Source organism: Carcharhinus amblyrhynchos, chromosome 12 (assembly GCF_965287045.1).
Source record: "Carcharhinus amblyrhynchos chromosome 12, sCarAmb.v2.hapA, whole genome shotgun sequence".
Taxonomy (NCBI): domain Eukaryota; kingdom Metazoa; phylum Chordata; class Chondrichthyes; order Carcharhiniformes; family Carcharhinidae; genus Carcharhinus; species Carcharhinus amblyrhynchos.
The window spans coordinates 55469902-55493018 of record NC_137335.1 but is presented as its reverse complement, the minus strand read 5'-3'; the positions used below and the strand labels follow the sequence as shown (position 1 = coordinate 55493018).

The window sequence follows — 23117 nt, the reverse complement described above, 5'->3', positions numbered from 1 at the left end:
GTTCATAGCTTCTCAGCTTGGGTCATTGTCTGTGCAGAGTCTACACATTCTCCCCATGTCTGTGTGGGTTTCCTGCAGCTACTCCAATTTGCTCCCACAATCCAAAAGATATGCTGGGGAGGTGCATTGGCCATGCTAATTCTCCTTCAGTGTACCTGAACAGGTGCTGGAGTGTGATAACTAGGGGTTTTTCCACAGTAACTTTACGACGCCACTTGTGACACTAATAAATAAGTTTAATTTCCAAGAAGTGTAAAAGAGTTATCCCAGTGTCCTGGTCAATATTTATCTCTCAATGGATGAAAACAATAATTATCTGGTTTTTCTCACATTGTTGTTAACTGCTGTGTTCCCTACACCTCATCAGTGATTGGAAAAGTGCCTAATTGGCTGTAAAGCACTTTGAGAGGTTTGATAGAAGTGAAAAGCCCTATACAAATACAGCTTCCCCCCTCAATCAGCTTCCCACCTCCGATGCTAACTGCAGCTCACTCCTGGAAACATGCTGGGAAACAGGAACAAGTCAGAGATTTGGCCTGTTGGTTTTCTCTACTATTTTTCTGTCATGCACTAAAGTTGGAAAACATTAGTTCTCCTCCACCCCTCCTCCATCAACTCTGTTTTTCTTCTGCGCCCGCACCCCACCCCCCCCAACTCCCCACAAAGGTACTGCCCGCATGAGTTGCTGAGCACTTCCAGGATTTTCCACAGATACTTCTTAAAGCATTGTAAGAGCAGAATTATTGTTAGATCATTAAGTATTGCACCGTCTGTCCCTCATGGCTTCAATTAATCAATCGATAAATCGACACTATAGTTAAGAAAGCCCACCAATGCCTCTACTTTCTCAGGAGACTAAGGAAATTTGGCATGTCAGCTATGACTCTCATCAACATGCACCATAGAAAGCATTCTTTCTGGTTGTATCACAGCTTGGTATGGCTCCTGCTCTGCCTAAGACCGCAAGGAACTACAAAAGGTTGTCAATGTAGCCCAATCCATCACACAAAACAGCCTCCCATCCATTGACTCTGTCTACACTTCCCACTGCCTTGGCAAAGCAGCCAGGATAATTAAGGACCCCACGCACTCTGGACATTCTATTCCACCTTCTTCCATCGGGAAAAAGATACAAAAGTCTGAGGTCGTGCACCAACTGACTCAAGAACAGCTTCTTCCCTGCTGCTGTCAGAATTTTGAATGGACTTACCTTGCATCAAGTTGATCTTTCTCTACACCCCAGCTATGACTGTAACACCATATTCTGCAGTCTCTGGTTTCCTATGTGCAGTATGCTTTGTCTGTATAGTGCACAAGAAACAATACTTCTCACTGTTTGTAAATACATGTGACAATAATAAATCAAATCCAATAAAGTGAGGTCAGCTTTCCGCTTTCTTTCAAAACAGTCACCACAATGAGGTGGGGCACCATACCTTATTCCATTGGGAAACTGGTGAGGTTTTCTGAACAGTTGCTTTCTCCTCCATTGTCTTGAGAAGTTTGGGTGGAACTTATACTGACAAACAAAAAAGTACAGTAAGAAGTCTCACAACAGCAGGTTAAAATCCAACAGGCTTATTTGGTAGCAAACGCCACTAGCTTTGGGGGCTCTGCCCCTTCGTCAGGCAGAGCCCCGAAAGCCAGTGGTGTTTGCTACCAAATAAACCAGTTGGTCTTTAACCTGGTGTTGTGAGACATCTTACTGTGTTCACCCCAGTCCAACGCCGGCATCGCCACATCAAACAAAAAGAAAACCACAGAAAATGGTTAAAGAAAATTAGTTCGAGATGATTGTGGGCTTTGAGGAATGTCATGATTATGGGGTTTGTTTTAAAGTTTATTTATTTAATGACATAAATTGGTTCATATTAACACTGCAATGGAGTGAAAATTGAGGAACGTCCTTTGAGGCCGGTTGCTCTTCATTGTGACCCGTTGATTGGGGTGGGGGAGAGTGGGGGGGAGGAGGTGGGGGGGTGTGATGTAGGTATAAATATAATCACCCCCCTCTCAGACAGAGACAGGCAGACTCAGTGAGGGGCGGGGGGGGTAACACTTCACTTGCCGCACAGGGCTGATGTTTGTTTTGGCGGCCACAAGGCGCGCTTACTTGCCTCTCCAGCCGGCAGCATGGCCAGGTGCAAGAACTGCCGCCTGATCTTCATGCTGGTCATCACCGGCGGCTTCTTCGTGGTGGAGCTGGTGTCCGGCCACATAGGCAACTCCATCGCGCTGGTGTCCGACTCCTTCAACATGCTGTCCGACCTCATCTCGCTCATCATCGGCCTGACGGCGGCCAAGGTGTCGCAGATCCGCAGGCACCGGCGGAGCACGTACGGCTTCGCCAGGGCCGAGGTGGTGGGCGCGCTGGCCAACGCCGTCTTCCTCACCGCCCTCACCTTCACCATCTTCACCGAGGCGGTCATCCGGCTGCTGCGGCCGCAGCGCATCGACGACCCGGAGCTGGTGCTGATCGTGGGAGCGATGGGACTGGGGGTGAACATCATCGGTCTGATCCTCTTCCAGGACTGCTGCTCCAAGGGGAAAATCCGCCCAACAGGTAGCTTGGCTGAGGAGTCCTGTTCCAACCACCGCCCCAAGACCAACAACAAACGAACAACACACATTAACCCCCTCACTGTGGTAGCCAGGATGCTTAATGTAAAATTGAATATTTAATATTAACCCCCTCACTGTGGTAATCACACCGCTGATGGTTAATATAAAATTCAACAATTATTGTTTCTGACAGGGACAAAGTAATTTGTGCAACAACTCAGGATAAATCTCAGCACAAATCACAAGATATATGGAAATCTGTGCAAAATGAAACACTAGGATGGAGGAGCGAGCCATTCCTTCTGTCAGCATCCTATACCATTTATAACATAAAGATTTGGGCGTTTTCTCCTTTTGTATTTTTGCAGTCATTGTTACAATGTATCTTTTGCATAATTGTGTACACATGTCTAAAACCATCTTTTAAAAAAAATTGTATTAGTAATCATTTGTTGCAATGTCATTTTGTATCATTTTGCCTTATAACATCCTTTTTTAAATTTTGTCTGAGTCACCAGTCATTGTTGCAATGCCATTTTGCATAATTATCATAGTAGCATCTTTTTTCTTTGTTGTGTGTGAGTGATGAATATTCAGTTTCAGTGTATCAGTGCCAGTCTCTCAAGCTCATTCCCAGAGAGGATCACCGAATTTTGTGTGTTATTCTTTTGTTAGGTTGCTTGGCAACCGGTGTCGAAGAACAAATGGAAAACAAACAGCCAACAACTGCATCGGAGTTAAATATTCGAGGTAACACAATGGCCCTGCTCGCATCTTTCCTTCAATATTTAGCCCGTTCGTCGCTTACCTAAACTCTGCCCTGAGAATGCACCGTCAGATTTCTTTATTTTTGCCTCAGTTTATCCCCCAACTTCCACCCAACCTTTTCGCTGCAGCAACGTTCAGTGGATGAATAATGTGGACAAAAAAGCACCTTACACAATTTCCCACTTTCTCCTAATTCTCCCCTTTTTGGGATATTTCATATTAGACATTATCCACAGGTTTTTGGGCAAGAGATTCCAGCCATGGCAAACTGGACACCTTTTAAACAGTTTCTAATGCTGACATGAGCAGCAAGAGCCTCCAATTCAGTATCATTTTACACAGTATTTGAAAATACTAATGAGCCTCCTTTGGTCTCAGTAAAGTGAGACAATAGGTTTTAACATAAGAACATAAGAAATAGGAGCCGGAGTATGCCATCTAGCCCTTTGAGCCTGCCCCGCCATTCAATAAGATCATGGCTGATCTGAAGTGGCTCAGTTCCACTTTCCCGCTTTCTCCCCATGACCCTTAATTCCCCTGTCTATCAAAAACCTATCTACCCATGACTTAAATATATTTAGTGAGGTAGCCTCCACCACTTCAACAGGCAGAGAATTCCAGAGATTCACCACCGTTTGAGTGAAGAAGTTTCTCCTCAACTCTGATCTAAACTGCCCCCCCCCACCCCCCTGTCTTGAGGCTGTGTCCTGTAGTCCTGGTTTGCTTTAGGAGCTTTAGATAGAGCATGTATTCTGCTGCTAAGATGCAGTTTTAACTGGTCGCAGTGTAATTGTTATCCATTCTGAGAGCATAGAGCTTGATTGTCTTAATGGATTCTTCATTATTTTAAGATTCTATAATAATGAACAACACCACAGGAAATTTGCTAGTTAAGTTCTTAAGTATACCACAAGAATTAAAAAAGATTTCTACCATTATATGGTATTGCTTATGCCCAATGTCAAAGTTCATATGTTTTAAAAATATAACTTTTACGTTTAAAATTCAACTTCTAAAACTAAGTTTAATGGGGAAATAACTCTGTAAACATCTAGGGACTGCAAACCACAGAGTTAATTTAAGATAGCTATAATTCTGAAGGCGACTTGTGTTTACTCAATAAAGTCAGAGTAAAAGGGCGAGAGGAAAGCAGAGTAAAATGGCAGGTCGGCTTACTTAGCTCAAGAACTGACATCTGTAATTATTTCAGTAAAAGATATGTTATTGATGTGGTTTCCCAGAATTAAGGAAAGCCCTAGAATTAAAAGGTACTTTATTTGCATTTCTACCCAGGAACATGCCTTCTGGGTCCCATTGCCATGGTAATCAGAGGGGCTTACTGGGATTCTTTGTTTTGTGTTTATTACTGTGAATTCAATTAATGCATAGACAGCAGGCAAGACTCATTGGTATTTGGAAAAGCAGCTAAGAAACTTTCCAGCTTTGGGTCTTATGTAGCTTGTAACTCCTTGGAAGTCGCGAGATAAAGCCAGACTTATACATGCAGTGCAGGAAATGCTATATTTGTTGTTCATGATACAGCCCGCAATTGGGAGCCGGCATTCAGTATAAGACAAAGTTGTTAAAGCGAAAAAAAAGACTAGAAGATTTGTTTAACTAGAGGAAGAAATCTGCAGCAATCCTCTCAATAAAGGACAGTTAATTATGTTGCAGCCGAGGTATTGGAAGGAATCAGTTTGGATGCAGTTTGAAAACATAGCAATAGGTTATCTGAAACCAGGGATGTTTTCTGATGTTTAAGCCACTGCAGAAGAATATGGAACCCAGGTTTTAAAAGAATGCTGAAGGGTTGCTTTGGCAAAAGCTAATGGAAGGTTTCCCATCAAATCTTGTACGTTGGAGAAAAGCTGGAATCATTGAATCATAGAATCTCTACAATGCAGAACATGGCCATTCGGCTCATTGAGTCTGCACAATCCCACCCAGACCCTACTCCCATTACCCCACATATATACCCCGCTGATCTCTTGACACTAGGGTCAATTTGCATGGCCAATCAACCTAACCCACACATCTTTAGAATATCAAAGAGAAATCAGAATGAATCCTAGGGAGTTGTGATATATCATTTGGGTTAGACTGAGGAAAAGTGAATGAACCTGAACAAAATTCATAAGATAAGACAACTTTTAGGGGGGAGTAAAAAGTAGAACTGAGTTCATAGCATGTCTTTATAAACCATAATGTTAAATTAGTGCGCTTTCTTTGTTTAATTCATTTTTCTATACAATAGAATTTATTTTTGTTTAAAAATGTGAAATCTTATGGTGTGATTCTGTCAGATAATTACTGGGTGTTTGGACTTCTTGAAGATTCCTAACAAGATCGTAATGATGGTTACACATTTTGATAATGTACAAACAACCCAAAAGTATGCTGGGAAGAATGCTGGAAACCTGTAATGAAAATGGAAAATGCTGGAAAATTTAACTGGTCAGGCAGTATCTAAGGGGAGAGAAACAGTTAGTATTTCAGGTTGATGACCTGATGAAACATTATAAACCTGAAATCTTAATTCTGTTTCTCTCTACAGACCCAGCCTGACCTACGAAGTATTTGCAGCATTTTCTGTTTGATACTGTGGAAATTCTGGATGCTGTATTAGCAAATCTTACCTGGAATCCCAATTTGTATCTAACTTGACATTCATTTTGGGATTATTTATTATCTATGCAAGGCTACTCGTAATGAATTCTCCATACAACTTGAGAAGACATTTCGGACATGAAGCCAGATTTGATATTCTAAAAGAATATAGTTTTATTCAGTCTGTAATCACTGACAGTCAATAGTTAAATTTGATATATAGCTATTGCTTATCAGTTTTGCCCACAGTAATTCAAAAATGCAGCCGTACCACATTTTCAAAAAGCTTTACTGCCAATGTTAGGATGAAGTCACTGAGTTTCTGTGATGCAAAATAAAGAGTTTAATACTTTTCACAGTTTTTATGCTCAGCTTTGAACGGTGCACTGTAGGGGATGGCCATGTGCAATTTATTTCCAATTTGCACTCACTGTTAGAATCAAAAGCTCCTGAATTAGATGTAGTGCAGAGGTCTCTGCTGAATGCTATGTCTGAACCCAATCTTGGAAGAAGACCCCTTGCTGAGGAACAACTACATTTCCATTTTTCATACAAATATTGATGTACAGCTTTGCTTTTCTGCCCAAACTTTTCATTTAGATAAGCATTAAAAAAAAACTATCTTTCATCTTTTCCTGAAGTCAGAACATCCTGTTGGAATATGTTTTGTCAAGCACTATTTAGTTTTCAATATCTCATGCAGGAGACCTTTACTCTCATTTGAAAGTGGACAGTAAATGTCAATTGGTTGATTTTAGCTGAGCTCGATTCTGACCCTGATATCCATATTCTCCCAGCAGGTATTAATGATTAATAATCAGGAATCAGAATGATCATGGCATCTCAGGGACAGAGATTAATTACAGCACCCTTATTCATATATCATAAAATTCCTGCGTTACAGGAGGCCATTCAGCCCATCAAATCTGTACTGACCACAATCCCACCCAGGCCCTTTTACTGCAAGCCCACCCATTTACTCTGCTAATCCCTCTGACACTAGGGTCAATTTAGCATGGCCCCAATCCAATCTAACCCACACATCTTTTGACTGTGGGAGAAAATTGGGGCACCTGGAGGAAACCCACACAGACATGGGGAGGATGTGCAAACTCCACACAGACAGTGACCCGAGGCCGGAATTGAACCTGGGACCCTGGCACTGTGAGGCAGCATTGCTAGCCACCATGCCGCCCTGCCAGTTGAGATCAACTAAGTTGGCACAGACTAATTCAAGTAGCTTGAATCTTTCTGGCTTGTATGGGTCACCTACTTGTTGGGGCTTGAGCAATCGGAATGTTTTTTGATTCAGTGTTTCAGAGAGGAATGTTCCTTTTTTAAGTTCCGAGAGCAAGATAAGACAGAATCACTTGTCAGTTTTATCATGATCGTGTGACATGCATTTGTTGCATGACTACTTTCAATACATCTTACGTTATTGTATTACTTAAAGAAGCAAGTGAACTCCCTTCAGAGATGTGCTGACACTTTTAAGATCAAAGGAACACAATACAGAAAATGCTGAGAAAAACTCAGCATCTGTGGAGAGAGAAACAGAGTTAGTCTTCAATACCACTGTTTACACTCCCTTTGACTTGAGCTTCCTGGAAGCTTGTCAAATTTCTCCCTCCCTCCCGCCTACCCAGGACCATCTATATTGCTCCACCCTAAAACAATTTAAATTCTTATCACAGTTTCCCACTCTTTAGCTCTGAAGAAGAATCATGCCTCGAAATGTTAATTCTCTTTCTCTCTCCACAGATGCTGCCAGACCTGAGGAATTTTTTCAGCTTGTCTGTTTTTATTGCAGATTTCCAGCATCTGTGGTATTTTGCTCTTATTATTATAGTATCTTAACATTCTTGGCTAAGTTAACTGATGGACTGAACTATTGAACTGTACTTCCTTGTAATCTATCATTTTAAAAAGAAGCTGTGAATCTCCATGGGGAGTTTTCATTTGGACTGCTTTGTGTAATATCAATATAATTCATTTATTTGTGATCAAGTGAGGGTGCTTCAGTTATCCTCAATTGCCTTCTTCACGAGCTTTATCATAGAATCCAGAAAGAAGCCAGTCGACCCATCGAGTCTGCACCAACAACAATCCCACCCACGCCCTATGCTCATAACCCATGTACTTACCCTGCTAATCCCCTGACACTGAGGGGCAATTTAGCACGGCCAATCCATCTAACCTGCGCATCTGTAGGACTGTAGGAGGAAACTGGAGCACCTGGAGGAACCCGCACAGACACAGAGAAAATGTGCAACTCCACATAGTCGCTGAAGGGGTCCTGATGCTATGTGGCAGCAGTGTCAACCACTCTGCCATCGGGCTGCCCTCTTAAAAGTTAAAGCATGTTGCTAATAGTGTTAAAAAAAGTATCTAAGAAATTATTTTGTAATAATATGGTGAATTAGGGCTATTTTTCCCCTTGACTGCTAAGATTATAACAGTTTCAGTTGCAAAAACAATGGGGACAAATTATCATGTTTGGCAAGATGTCGGATCCAGCAAGAAAAATGGATTGAATTGCACTGATGACTCGGGTGTAATTTCTGATCGAAACTTGAACCTCATCAACAAAAGGTTTTATGGCCATGGGAATCACGCTGCACATGCAGTGGCTTCCCTCTGATTCACACACCACTTCTCAGCTTAACTGCACCAGTCACTGGGAAGCTGCATATAAATTGCTCCCCAGCACTCGTTCCACAGTGACTGCAGGGGATGGCAGCCAGGAAGACCACAACACATTTCTCAGAGGGAGCCCTAACCAGACTTCTGCATAGAGTGCAGCAGAGGTGGGATGCACTTTATCCCTGACTCAAGAGAATGCCTCCCACCAATGTCACACCCCCAGTGCTGGCAGTCTCAGTGAGTGCAAACTCGCTGCAGAAGAGGATGCCGCAGTAGTGCCACAAGAAGGTGAAGGATCTTCTTTGTTCAGCCAAAGAGAATCTCATGCAGATCTTTTCTGGATTCCCTCGCATACTCCTCCCACTTCCACCTTCACCTCTCACCCAGCCACGTCACCACTTTGACCTTTGCCAACATCAGTAAGGAGCCACACCCCCACACAAAGGCACCATGTTGCCTTCTAATTGCTGTCACAATCCTCACACTCAAGATCCCACTCAAGACCCACACCTGCAACACCTCATCACCATCTCAGATGTCAGCAGTCGGGGTCATTGCAGGACAAAATAAACCACAACAAAGCCGAAGCAAGCAAACCCATCCAGAATAATGCTGGAGCTCAGAACCCTCACGCCATTTGAGGAGAGAGCCTGCGAGCTGTGAGCGCTGAGAACATTTTGACATATTCCCCTGCCATGGCTTCAGCCCCCTCAATTGGAGCCATCTTCCCACTTTGGTTTCACGAGAGAGGTACTTGGGGCTCACAAGCTACAGTTAAAAGTCCAGCACCCACGTTAATATTGCTGCAATTGGAAATTAACATACCGAAATTGGCAACCTGCCTTCCCTGAAGGGTGTGCTTGCATACTCCCTAACATGCTGTGGTTAAATGCAGAAGCCACCACCCGCCACCGCCCCCCCCACCCCCGCCCCACAATCACCTGTATGTATGTACCTAAAACTATGCACTAATTTACATTAAAGTTTTGAATTCAAAATGAAATTGGATTGTAGACTGGCTGATACTAGAAAGACAAGCTTCAACAAATCTTTCCTAATCAATTTCTTACATACAAGATTAGGGTGAAACTGTCTTGAACTACAATTATTTTACTGTGTAAGGGGAAAGAACAGTTTAGATTAACAGCGTTCACTGGCTAGTGAAGCACACTGATTTTATTGTACTTTATAAGAATTAAGCCTCTAATAAATGCTTATTATCCAGGTGTCCTTCTACAAGTAATGGGCGATGCATTGGGTTCTGTGGTTGTGGTCGTGGCTGCTACTGTCTTCTATGTACTTCCACTTGATGAAGATGAACCCTGTGATTGGAAATGCTATGTGGACCCAAGTCTGACCATCATCATAGTGGTAATAGTTCTATCATCTGTATTTCCACTCGTAAAAGAAACAACATTTATTCTACTCCATATGGTACCCAGTGGGATCAAACTTCATGATTTGGGTAAGCTAATCTGTTTACTTCGCATGTTTAATTGGCATCAATCATGAATTGGAGTTCTTGTTAAAAATGGAAATCCATATCCCATACATAAGAAAATGACTTTCTATGTCCAGAGTTTAATGCTCAATGCTACATTTAATCTGCTCCAGGTTGCCTGACATTAAAGTAGCTGAAAACAAATTAAAATATTTTGGGCAGAAAGGGGGTTAATTTAAACAGGAGCAATTTCTCCCCTCATCATCCATCCATAAATAGAAAAGTGTTTTTGACTGTTTACAACCCCTCAGTTTTGCTGTGATACGATTTCTATTAATAACCCAACTGCAAACTTGAGATAGGGTGAACTCAGAGGGTTAGTTTATTTGCAGACACTCAACACGCAGGAGGGTCACAATGTTTTCTGCTTTGCATTTATACAGTAGAAGAAGGATAGAGAAAAGAAGGATTTATAGTGCAGAGACCACAGAGAAAATAAATATTGTTTCATGTGGGTAGTGGAGCCCAGAATCAAAGTCCAATGGCGTATTCCTTAACAGAGGTCAGTGAGCTGAAAACTGATGCTGGATAATTCACTTTTCCAGTGGTGTTAACCTTGTAAGCATACAGAGATCAATCAGTCTAGTAGGTACTGATATAGAATTTCAGGTGTAGATCAGGACATGAGTCCAACCTGGGCCAGATTCCCTTGTCTATGAGGACAACCTCGGCAGTGGCCCCCCAAGACACTTTGTCAGTGCCAGTTGGGTGCCACAGCACTGCCAAGTGGGCACCACCAATTCTGCCAGAGGCAGTGCTAAGGGGGTGGGGCCTGAGTGGGTGCTATGATGGGGATGCTATGGTGAAACGGTGCGAAACTTCCAATTCTCCAAAAATGTGACTGAGTGTGGGACGATTGCGGTGTGGATTATGCCTGAGAGGCTGTGGATCATTCCATTATTCTCGCTGTTATGATACTTAGTTCTTTTTTGGGAAATTCCTCCCAACATCTACAGATCATCAGTCATAGAATCATACAGTGCAGAAGAGATCCTTCAGCCCATCGAGTCTACACTGACACATGAGAAACACCTGACCTCTCATCTAATCCCATTTACCAGCACTTGGCCTACTTGAATGTTATGATGTGCCAAATGCTCCTCCAAGTACTTTTTAAAGGATGTAAGACAACTCGTCACTATCACCCTCCCAGGCTGCGCATTCCAGACCATCTGGTTAAAAAAGCTGTTCCATACATCCCCCCTAAAGAGATAATCAGCCATGGATATCTAAGGAAATAAAGGAGGGTATCAAATTGAAAGAAAATGCATACAAAGTGGCAAAGATTAGTGGGAACCTAGAGGATTGGGAAGTCTTTAAAGGTCAGCAGAAAGCCACAAAAAAAGCTATAAAGAAAAGTAAGATGGATTATGAGAGTAAACCAGCTCAGAATATAAAAACAGATAGCTCAGAATATAAAAACAGATAGTAAAAGTTTCTACAAATGGAAAAAATAAAAGAAGTAAATATTGGAACTTTAGTGGATGAGAAGGGGGATGTAATGAAATGAGAAAATGGCTATGGCATTGAACAGGTATTTGGTGTTGGTCTCCACAGTGGAAGACACATGCCAAAAATTGATGACAGGGAAGGCCATGGCATGTGAGAACCTAGAAACTATCATTATCATGAAAGAGGTAGTGTTGGGCAAGTTAATTGGGCTAATGGTAGACATTCTCCTGGTCCTGATGGAATTCAGGGTACTAAAAGAGATGGTGGGAGAAATAGCAAATGCACCAGTGGTAATTTACCAAAATTCGCTGGACTCTAGGGTGGTTCCCGCAGATTGGGAAACAGCAAATGTGACACCACTGTTTAAAAAAGGAGGTAGACAAAAGGCTGGTAACTATAGCCCAGTTAGCTTAACTTCTGTAGTAGGGAAAATGCTTGAATATATCATCAAGGAAGAAATAATGAGATATCTGGATATAAATTGTTCCAACGGTAAGACACAGCGTGAGTTCATGAAGGAAGGGTCATATTTGACGAATTTGTTGGAATTCTTTAAGAACATTACATGTGCAATGGATAATGGGGAACCTGTGGATATGGTGTATCTGGATTTCCAGAAGGCATTTGACAAGATGCTGCACCAAAGACTGCTACATACAATAAAGGTACACGGTGTTATGGGTAATGTATTAGCATGGATAGAGGATTAGTTAACTAACAGAAACCAAGAGTGGGGGTAAATGGGTGTTTTTCTGGTTGGCAATCAGTGACTAGTGATATGCCTCAGGGATCAGTGTTGGGACTGCAATTGTTTACGACTTACATAGATGATTTGGAGTTGGGGACCAAGTGTAGTGTGTCAAAATTAGCAGACGACACCAAGATGAGCGGCAGAGCAAAATGTGCAGAGGACGCTGAAAGTCTGCAAAGGGATATAGATAGTCTAAGTGGGTGGACGAGGGTCTGTCTGGCAGATGGAGTACAGTGTTGGTAAATGTGAGGTCATCCATTTTGGTAGTAATAACAGTAAAATGGACTTACTTAAATGGTAAAAAGTTGCAGCATCCTGCTGTGCAGAGGGATCTGGATATCCTTCTGCAAGAATCTCAAGGACTTGGTTTGCAAGTGCAGCAGGTAATTAAGAAAGCAAATGGAATTTTGTCCTTTATTGCTAGAGGTACGGAGTTTAAAAACAGTGAAGTTATGGTGCAGCTGTATAAAGTGTTGGTGAGGCCACACCTGGAGTATTGTGTACAGTTTTGGGTCTCCTTACTTGAGAGAGGATATACTGGCACTGGAAGGGGTGCAGAGGAGATTCACTAGGTTGATTCCGGAGTTGAGAGGGTTGGCTTATGAGGAGAGACTGAGTAGACTGGGGCTATACTCATTGGAAGTCAGAAGAATGAGGGGAGATCTTATAGAAACATATAAGATTATGAAGGGAATAGATAAGATAGAAGCAGGGAAGTTGTTTCTACTGGCAGGTGAAACTAATACTTGGGGCAAAGCCTCAAAATATGGAGAAGCAAATTTATGACTAAGTTGAGGAGGAAGTTCTTCACACAAAGGATTGTGAATCTGTGGAATTCCCTGCCCAGTGAAGCAGTTGAAGCTACCTCATTGAATATTTTTAAGGCAAGGATAGATAAATTTTTGAACAGTAAAGGAATTAAGGGTTATGGTGATAGGTGGGTAAGTGGAGCTGAGTCCATGAAGCGATCAACCATGTTCTTATTGAATGGTGGAGCAGGCTTGAGGGGCCAGATGGCCTACTCTTGTTCCTAGTTCTTATGTTCTTAAACCTCCTGCCCCTCACCTTGAACCTCTATCCCCTCATGACTGACCCTTCAACTGAGGGGAACAGCTGCTCCTTATCCACTCTGTCCATGTCCCTCATCATCTTGTACACCTCGATCATGTCGCCCCCTCAGTCTTCTCTACTTCAATGAAAATGGCTCAAGTCCACCCAACCTCTCTTCACAACTTAAGTGTTTCATCTCCAGTCACTTTAAGGGATTACGTTATAACTCATCTTTTGTGATCTGCATAACAGCATGATCAATTACAGTTATATTGTTTCAATTTAAGTCTAAATTATTAATACGTGATGATTGCATTTCCTGCAAAATCTACCCCAGGACATTTTGAGGTCATACTTTTAACAAATGATGACTAATTCCTTCTGTAATTGACAAAATGGTGGGAGCTTGAACTTTAAAGTGAATGATTTCTGAGAATGTGATTTTGTTTGATTTCTGTTTAGTACTAAGAGAAATGGTCATTCTCCCTTTTTTCATTGAAAAACAGTATTTCACCCTCTCTTTGCACAAGAGTTCAGTAACATTTTAATCCAGCAGCACGCCTGACAAAGGCTACAAAAGCATTGGCACCAAATGTCACAGGGAGGTTTACACTTAATTCCTATGGGGATTAACAGACTCTTTCTAAGCACTATCTGAGCAGCAGTCTGTGTGAGTGTAAAAGGGAAATTCACCATTAGTTTGTGGTGTAAGTTTAATATCTGAAAAGTTGTTATGTGCTTTCCTTCCAATTCTCTAGCGTCAATGTGAAATAGTTGAAATTTCAAAAACATATCATAAAAGGGCACATTTCAGGAGTTAAGCATATAAACCTGGGTGGTACTTTAAAATGAGACTTGAGGAGTTCTGCATTCTTGTAGGGGATGTATTTTGTAGGTGTTGTATTTTTGGATGAAATCTTAAATGGAGATCTTGCCTGTCTGTCTGTAACAACGGCTTATATTTACATAGTGTCTTTAATACAATATAATGCCCCAAGGCGCTTCACAGGAACATTTCAAAGCAAAATATGGCACTGAGCTACACTCAGAGATACTGGGTGGAATCACCCCTCAGTGCACAGAGTGCTGGCTGAGGTGTGAAAATTGGCATGCAGTTCTTCAGTTGTACAGTCGAGCTTTCGCTCTGGTTTTTAATGCACCCTGTGCCAAATAAATCTGGGGTTTTCATCATAACCCTGGCGGGATGGGACCTGATAACAAGTTGGCGTGGCACCACCAAGGGGCCAGAGGGCAATGCCAGGGTGTGTCCCTCTCCCCTTCCCAGTGGCTTAAACCTACTTTGGCGCCCCTGGCAGGCTCCCCCTCGACTGCTGCAAACCTTTAAAACCCTGCTGTAAACTTCGACATGACATCATATTGGCGCAATATGAATATTTAGTGGGGGGGGGGGAAGCAAAATGTGGAAATCCCTGTAAAATTAACTGAAATGAGGCAAGATCTTTGTTACATCACGGGTGAGGGGCATGGAAAATCAGGAAAAGAGATCTCGCTGGAAGAATCGGCATTTACACTGATGGCTAATACAGGTTCAAAATTGTCACCATAAAGTCAGATGATTCAGTTAGTTTAGTCAAAGAAGCCATATCAAAGACTGTCTTAAAGGAGGAAAGCAAGGTACAATCGTGGAGAGGGTATTTCAGAACTTGGGGCCTAGGCGTGGCTTGCAATGCTGAAGCAATTAAAGCTAGGAATGCTCAAGGGGCCAGAATTAGATGAATTCAGATGTGTTGTCCGATTGTGGGGTTGGAGGATATTATAGAGATCGTGAGGGATAAAAACAACCATAATCATTTTAAAATCAAGAAGTTTTCTTGATTGTTAGTCAGAGAACACAGGGGTGATTGATGAATGGGATTTAGTGAGAGATATGACATGGGCAGCAGAGTTAAAAGTTAAAGTTTATTAGTCACAAGTAGGCTTACATTAACACTGCAATGAAGTTACTGTGAAAATCCCCTAGGTTCGACACTCCGGTGCCTATTCGGGTACACTGAGAGAGAATTTAGCATGGCCAATGCACTAACCAGCGTGTCTTTCGGGCTGTGGGAAGAAATCAGAGCATCCAGAGGAAACACATGCAGACATGGGGAGAATGTGCAAACTCTACACAGACAGTGACCCAAGCCAGGAAGTGAACCTGGGTCCCTGGAACAGTGAGACAGCAGTGCTGGGTACTGTGAAGAGGTAGTGCTAACCACTGTGCTACCATGCTGCCCCAGTTTTGGATGACCTCAAGCCTACGGAGTGCAGAATCAGGGAGGGCAGCCAGAGGCTCATTAGTATAGTCAAGTCTGGAGATAACAAAGGTATGAGTGAAGGTTTCAGCAGCAAGTGAGCCGAAATGGGAAAAATGTTCCGGAGGTGGTAGTGGGCGATCTTAATGATAGTACAAATATGTGATTGGTCACTTATCTCAGCATCAGGTACCATTCTAAGGTGGATAGAAATGAAGAGCAAGAAAGTCTTCAGGTGACCTAACCCGCATTTTTCCATCAACCATCCACAACATGGCTATATATTTAATTTGCTGTTTGTGTCTACAAATTGACTTGCATTTCACCCAGGCGATAGCAATGATTGCGCTTGAAAAGTAATCCATTGCCCATGGAGCAATTTCAGACATCCTTGAAGATATGATTTAAGACTGGATTCATTCACTATAATATTGTGAATTTTTCTTCCTTTGTTCAGAATGTTCTTGTTAACATTGTGTCAATGTTTGGATATAGAGCCGCAGATATTGAGACATTAGCAGTGTGTTACCTCATGTGTTAATTTGTTTTGAAACAATATTGCTTGCAGTAAATGGAAAGGCCAATAAACTGCTTCATGGTGCAACTTCTCTTGATCATTGAGCACCTCGACGCTGACTCCTTTAATCACTCTAAAGTGGATAAAGGTGATACCTTCCAAAAGTTTCAACTTTGGAAAGGTGTCCATTATTTTACGTGATACCTTCCCCCATACACTGGTGGGGTTGGCATATACCTTTGCCACTTTTCAACCCAAATAAAATAGGTTCCAAACAAAACAGATTCCTTGGTTAAGAGAGCAGAATTGCTTCATTGACTTAGATTAGCAGTAAGCAAGGGATATACTGAGCTCTCCCTTGTAGTTGGAGTGACCGCAGGCAGGGCTTGGGCAAAGGGACATTAAAAACCCCTTCCATAAGTTTTTGGGTGGGAGAATCTATGCTATGTTCAATTTATGATGTGGGTATGCCGGCGTTGGACTGGCGTAAACACAGTAAAAAGTCTGACAACACCAGGTTTTAGTCCAACCTATTTATTTGATAATATACTCACAAGCTTTTGAGGGGACTGCCTCTTCGTCAGGTGAATGGAGAGTTCTGGCCTCAGACAGAGCATATAAAGCACAGACAGTTTAGAGATTACTGATTAAAATGCGAATCCTTACACCTAACCTGCTGTTCAAGACCTGAAGTGGCTGATAATGTGAGTGGAAGGAGCACTGATCACAGTTTAAAGAGATGTGTATTGTCTCCAGACAGTACAGTAAGTGAGGTTTTGCAAACCCAGGCAAGTCACGGGGGTTACAGATAGTGCGACATGAACCCAAGATCCCTGTTGAGACCGTCCTCATGTGTGCGGAACTTGGCTATCAGTCTCTGTTCAGCGACTCTGCGCTGTCGTGTGTCGTGAAGGCCGCCTTGGAGAATGCTTACCCGAAGGTCAGAGGCTGAATGCCCGTGACCACTGAAGTGTTCGCCAACAGGAAGGGAACAGTCTTGCCTGGTGACTGTCGAGCGATGTTCATTCATCCGTTGTCGTAGCGTCTGCATGGTCTCCCCAGTGTACCATGCTTCGGGACATCCTTTCTTGCAACGTATCAGGTAGACAATGTTGGCCGAGTTGCAAGAGTATTTACCATGTACCTGGTGGATGGTATTCTCACGTGTGATGATGGTATCCGTGTCGATGATCCGGCATGTCTTGCAGAGGTTGCTGTGACAGGGTTGTGTGGTATTGTGGTCACTGTTCTGAAGGCTGGGTAGTTTGCTGCGAACAATGGTCTGTTTGAGGTTGTGTGGTTGTCTGAAAGCAAGAAGTGGGGGTGTGGGGATAGCCCTGGCGAGATGTTCGTCTTCATCAATGATATGTTGAAGACTCCGGAGAACATCTTCTCCGGAGTCTTCAACATATCATTGATGAAGACGAACATCTCGCCAGGGCTATCCCCACACCCCCACTTCTTGCTTTCAGACAACCACACAACCTCAAACAGACCATTGTTCGCAGCAAACTACCCAGCCTTCAGGAGAACAGTGACCACAATACCACACAACCCTGTCACAGCAACCTCTGCAAGACATGCCGGATCATCGACACGGATACCATCATCACACGTGAGAATACCATCCACCAGGTACATGGTAAATACTCTTGCAACTCGGCCAACATTGTCTACCTGATACGTTGCAAGAAAGGATGTCCCGAAGCATGGTACACTGGGGAGACCATGCAGACGCTACGACAACGGATGAATGAACATCGCTCGACAGTCACCAGGCAAGACTGTTCCCTTCCTGTTGGCGAACACTTCAGTGGTCACGGGCATTCAGCCTCTGACCTTCGGGTAAGCATTCTCCAAGGCGGCCTTCACGACACACGACAGCGCAGAGTCGCTGAACAGAGACTGATAGCCAAGTTCCGCACACATGAGGACGGTCTCAACAGGGATCTTGGGTTCATGTCGCACTATCTGTAACCCCCGTGACTTGCCTGGGTTTGCAAAACCTCACTTACTGTACTGTCTGGAGACAATACACATCTCTTTAAACTGTGATCAGTGCTCCTTCCACTCACATTATCAGCCACTTCAGGTCTTGAACAGCAGGTTAGGTGTAAGGATTCGCATTTTAATCAGTAATCTCTAAACTGTCTGTGCTTTATATGCTCTGTCTGAGGCCAGAACTCTCCATTCACCTGACGAAGAGGCAGTCCCCTCAAAAGCTTGTGAGTATATTATCAAATAAATAGGTTGGACTAAAACCTGGTGTTGTCAGACTTTTTACTATGTTCAATTTACACACTGAAGCGTGCGTGGGAGCCTAAACAAGAGATCTTCCTCTCCTTATCCTCCTTCCCCTCCCCTCCTTTCTCTTCTCCCTCCCTCCCCACCCCCCATACTTAAGAACATAAGAACATAAGAAATCGGAGCAGGAGTAGGCCATCTAGCCCTTCGAGCCTGCCCCGCCATTCAATAAGATCATGGCTGATCTGTCGTGGCTCAGTTCCACTTTCCCGCCCTCTCCCCATAACCCTTAATCCCCTCTCTTATCAAGAACCCATCAACCCGCTTCTTAAAAATATTTAGCGAGGCAGCCTCCACCACTTCAACGGGCAGAGAATTCCAGAGATTCACCACCCTTTGAGTGAAGAAGTTCCTCCTCAACTCCGTTCTAAACCGCCTCCCCTTTATCTTGAGGCTGTGCCCCCTAGTCCTACTGTCTTTTTTGAGCGGGAAGAGTCTCTCCACCTCTATCCTATCCATCCCATTCGTCATCTTATACGTCTCAATGAGATCTCCCCTCATTCTTCTAAACTCTAACGAGTACAAGCCTAGTTTATTCAGCCTCTCCTCATAGCTCAACCCCCTCAACTCCGGTATCAGCCTAGTAAACCTCCTCTGCACTCCCTCCAAGGTTGGAAAATTAAGACAGTTGAACCTAAGGCCTAGTCAAGACAGTCAGTACTGCAACAATGAAGGCACATGGAGATAAACTATTGTACTGAAGTCCAGACCTGTTGAGAATTGTAATAGAAGGGTAGTGAGTATCATTACTTTTCTGTCTAAGCATGGGTGTAGTAGCTGGTACTTGGCCAACTGAATGAGGAACAGGGGAAAGTACAGCAGCCCAAAAGGCACAGACCTGTAAACTGCATCAGGAATCCCAGTCAGCGCATCCACTATGTTAGATTCAGCTTTGTGAAAGTGACATAGATACAGAGACTGAGGAGGTTCAGACTTACCTGTGAGGTGTGCTACCTGGTCCCACAAAGATCTGCAGGGACAGTGAAACATTTGTAATGAAAGAAAGGCCATGAAATTTGGCTCCTCAACACCCATTTTGTTTTTGGCACTAATAAGGGCCATTTTGCCTGGCCAAAAGGCCACATGGACACTTCTGGAATGAGCTGCATTGGACTTTTATTTTGGGTCAGTGTGTTCGGTATTCAAAGGGGGCACCTGCTGGAGGTATGCTATATTGGCAGACCATTCTAAATTGTACCCGTAGAAATATGAGTGGGTCATTCTGTCGCTGCAAGTCTCTTCTGACATTCCATTTGATCCTGACTAATCTGTATCCTAATTCAATTTACCTGCCTTGAGTCTAAATTCTGTAATGCCCTCACTGAAAAAAAAAACTATCCAGCTCAGCTTTTAAATTCATTGATCACATTTATATTGGGTGGGCCTTTAGGAGGTACCTTAGACTTTACACCAGCAAGAACCATCAATAAAGCAGCAGTCACAGATAGGGAGATGTGTGTATCAGGGCCTGAACTCTCAGGTTTCCCAATTAGCCAAAGGATTATTTTCTTTTGAACATACAGTCACAGAATTGAGAATTCCCATCTTTTTATTCTTTCATTGTTGACTCCTGCGCATACTTAGTTTTGGATAACTGATGCTTTATTTCCTGCATGCTGGAAAAAAATGTCAAGTTTGTTCTTTTGTTAATATTCACATGATAGATGTAACACTGAAAAGTGGCAGCACGGTGGCACAGTGGTTAGCACTGTTGCCTCACGGCGCCAGGGACCTGGGTTTGATTCCCAGCTTAGGTCACTGTCTGTGTGGAGTTTGCACATTCTCCTCGTGTCTGTGTGGGTTTCCTCCGGATGCTCTAGTTTCCTCCTACAGTCCAAAGATATGCCAGTTAGGTTAATTGACCATGCTAAATTGACTCTGGTGTCAGGGGAATTAGCAGGATAAATAGGTGGGGTTATGGGAATAGGGCCTGGGTGAGATTGTGGTCTGTGCAGACTTGATGGACTGAATGGCCTCCTTCTGCACTGTACGGATTCTATTCTATATAAAGCATATTCTTGCCACTTTCCACTTGTTAACGTTACAAAGTCCATACAGCTATTTTGCGTTAGTTTGGATTAACTTTTGGGTCAGATGATTGGAGGTTTGAACTGATATCTTGGACTGATCCTGATGTGCAGTACTGAGAGAGTGCTGTTCTATTGGTATGGTATTGAGATGGTATCCAAGGATTTGATTGTTTTCTTGATCAGATGGCACAACTCAAAGAAGATTATGCAGTTTTCCCACTGGTCTGAACAAGATTTCTCCCCCGGACAAATGATAAGCTAATCATTTATTGTACTCCTGTCTGTGAAATCTGGAGGCAAATGACGCATGCTTAATAAAACTCCGTAATCCCAAAGTAATGCACCACATTGTGCTTTGAGGCAATTCAACATGATAAGGAGCTGTATAAACACAAGTATGAGTGAACTGATCTTCAGTAGTGCATTGCTAAAACATATTTTGCTGCCCTGTTTTCTCATTGTGTGTTATGAGTTTCTCCATGATTTTTCCTACAGGTAAATAGATGCAATGCTTACCACAGAGCTGTGGAAGGTGCAGGGGGATTTGCTCCCTTACTTACGATTAATCCTGAAGGATGTTGGAATTTTAAATTGCAGTATGGGTGTAAATGGGGGATGCAGAGTTATTGGCACGAGGGGGTAAGATATTAGTGAAACTGAAGCCAGACAGGAGACTTTACCTACGGGAGGGGCAAAGGGACAGGAAGGGGGTGGGTGGGGGGGGCTGTTGGTGCCTGTTCAGGTTACTGAGGGTGAATTTAGCATGGCCATAACACCTAACCAGCATGTCCTTTGGACTGTGGGAGGAACCCAGAGCACCAGGAGGAAACTCACACAGACACAGGGAGAACGTACAGACTCCACACAGATAGTGACTCAAGCCAGGAATTGACCCAACTCCCTGGTGCTACGAGGCAGCTAACATCCTAACATTTACTTTTAGCTAATGGTTGTAAACAATATTTTTGCTAAAAGTGAATTTTTTAGCTCATTGAAGATGATTGCACATTCAGATTTATCAACTCTGATTCCAACATAAAAGTCAGAATTTTCCGTCCGTTCATGCCCTGCCGCCACTGCAAGTGAGACCTCAACCAGATCTCCATTCACTGCGGCAGGACCAGACAATCCCGCTGGTGTGAACAGCCCAAAGATTTCTGGCCAAAATCCAAAAATGTTTAGTGTAACTGCAGTTAGATTGTGAAACATAGTGAGAGCATGCCGTTGGTGTATTTTAAATCAAATTAATTGGAAGTACAATTTAATAATCAGTTCTGAATAAGACAGGATTAAATTCAGCTTAATATTTCAGTCTTGGATTAGCAGAAATAATATACTGTTAGTCCAGGAAGGGCACTGGTTCTGTTCTAAGTTCAAGCTTGTGATTAAGCTTTTTATGGCCTCACTCAAAGTGCAAAGGTTACAAAGCTAATATGTTTATTATAACTAATCTTTTCTTAATACAGGATCCCATGAGCTAATTTCTACATGCTTGTTTCAGGCCCTCCACTTTCAGCTTCTCAATTTATAAAATCCCTCTTCCATCAGGGGGATGCAACAGTCTGACCTTTACCATGACTCTTAATGAAGTCCATCTGGGCTGGATATGTCCAACTAGGTTTCCTTCTTTCTAACAGACTCAGATGTTCTTTTTTTAACAAACTGGTCAAGTAACTCACCATTAAATTCAGCAGTGTAAACCACATTTTGAATTATCTGCTATTTTTGTTAATTGGACAAATTCTAAGTTTAATTTCCCATGCTTTACAGATGCAAAATTGTGTGCAGTTGATGGAGTGCATGGGGTTCATGAACTCCACATATGGGAGTTGGCCGGTGGTAAGAATATTGCTTCACTTCATGTAAAATGCTTGGATGCACCCAGCTATAAGACAGCAGCATTACAAATACGTGAGATCTTCCACAATGCAGGAATTCACTCTGTCACCATTCAGGCGGAGTTTCTTGATAGAGCGACTGACTCTACCGTGATGTGCAGCTTCCCCTGTATATTAAGGGAATGTGAGAATAAAATGTGTTGCGACCCACCAAAAGACCACAACTTTGAAGCAGAGGGATATAATGAGATGCGTAACAATCCTCCAGGCACCCCGAGTAACAATGCAGAGAAGGATAACGCAGAACTTTCCATTTTCCCATCCTATAATACGACAGTCAAAGACGTGGAGGAAGAAAGAAAGGAAGCTACAAATGGGCTATTGCATTCGCACAGTGCATCACTATGAGTTTATTTTATATGCAATAAAGTCAGATTTTGCATTGAAGCTGAATCAAGTACTGGTAAACTCACAGATTCCACTTATTATTAAGCCTGTGACAGAAGAATACAGATCAATAAGGCCTCCCTCTGTTAATGAGTCTACACCCAGTGAACTGTGAACTTCTTTATTATAAATAATCTGAAATGAGTTTGCCAAACTAATTACAGATCACAAAAGTGATTTTATTTGTGTTCTTGTTAACATTGAAATTGAATGACAAATTTCCGTTTGAATGTTAAATTGACCAAAGGCGAAAGTTGCAAAAATAACTAAATTATCCTGGGCAAGTTCCTCAGCTTTATTTTATTTCAATTGCATGCAACGTCTACCATTAACACTGGTGTCAGATATCCTGCAACTGGCTATTGCTTTCAAAACAAGAAACAAAAATCATT

The 23117-nt window shown here is 42.7% G+C and overlaps 1 protein-coding gene across 1 annotated transcript; it reads left to right on the top strand.

Annotated features, from left to right (window-relative positions):
* Positions 1 to 2133: 2133 nt before the first annotated feature.
* Positions 2134 to 22686, top strand: slc30a10 (solute carrier family 30 member 10). The gene is made up of 4 exons (XM_080199809.1): positions 2134 to 2563; positions 3238 to 3312; positions 9806 to 10045; positions 22211 to 22686. Exons 1-4 carry the CDS (start codon positions 2134 to 2136, stop codon positions 22684 to 22686), a joined length of 1221 nt encoding a protein of 406 aa, XP_080055935.1.
* The last annotated feature ends 431 nt before the right edge of the window (positions 22687 to 23117 follow it).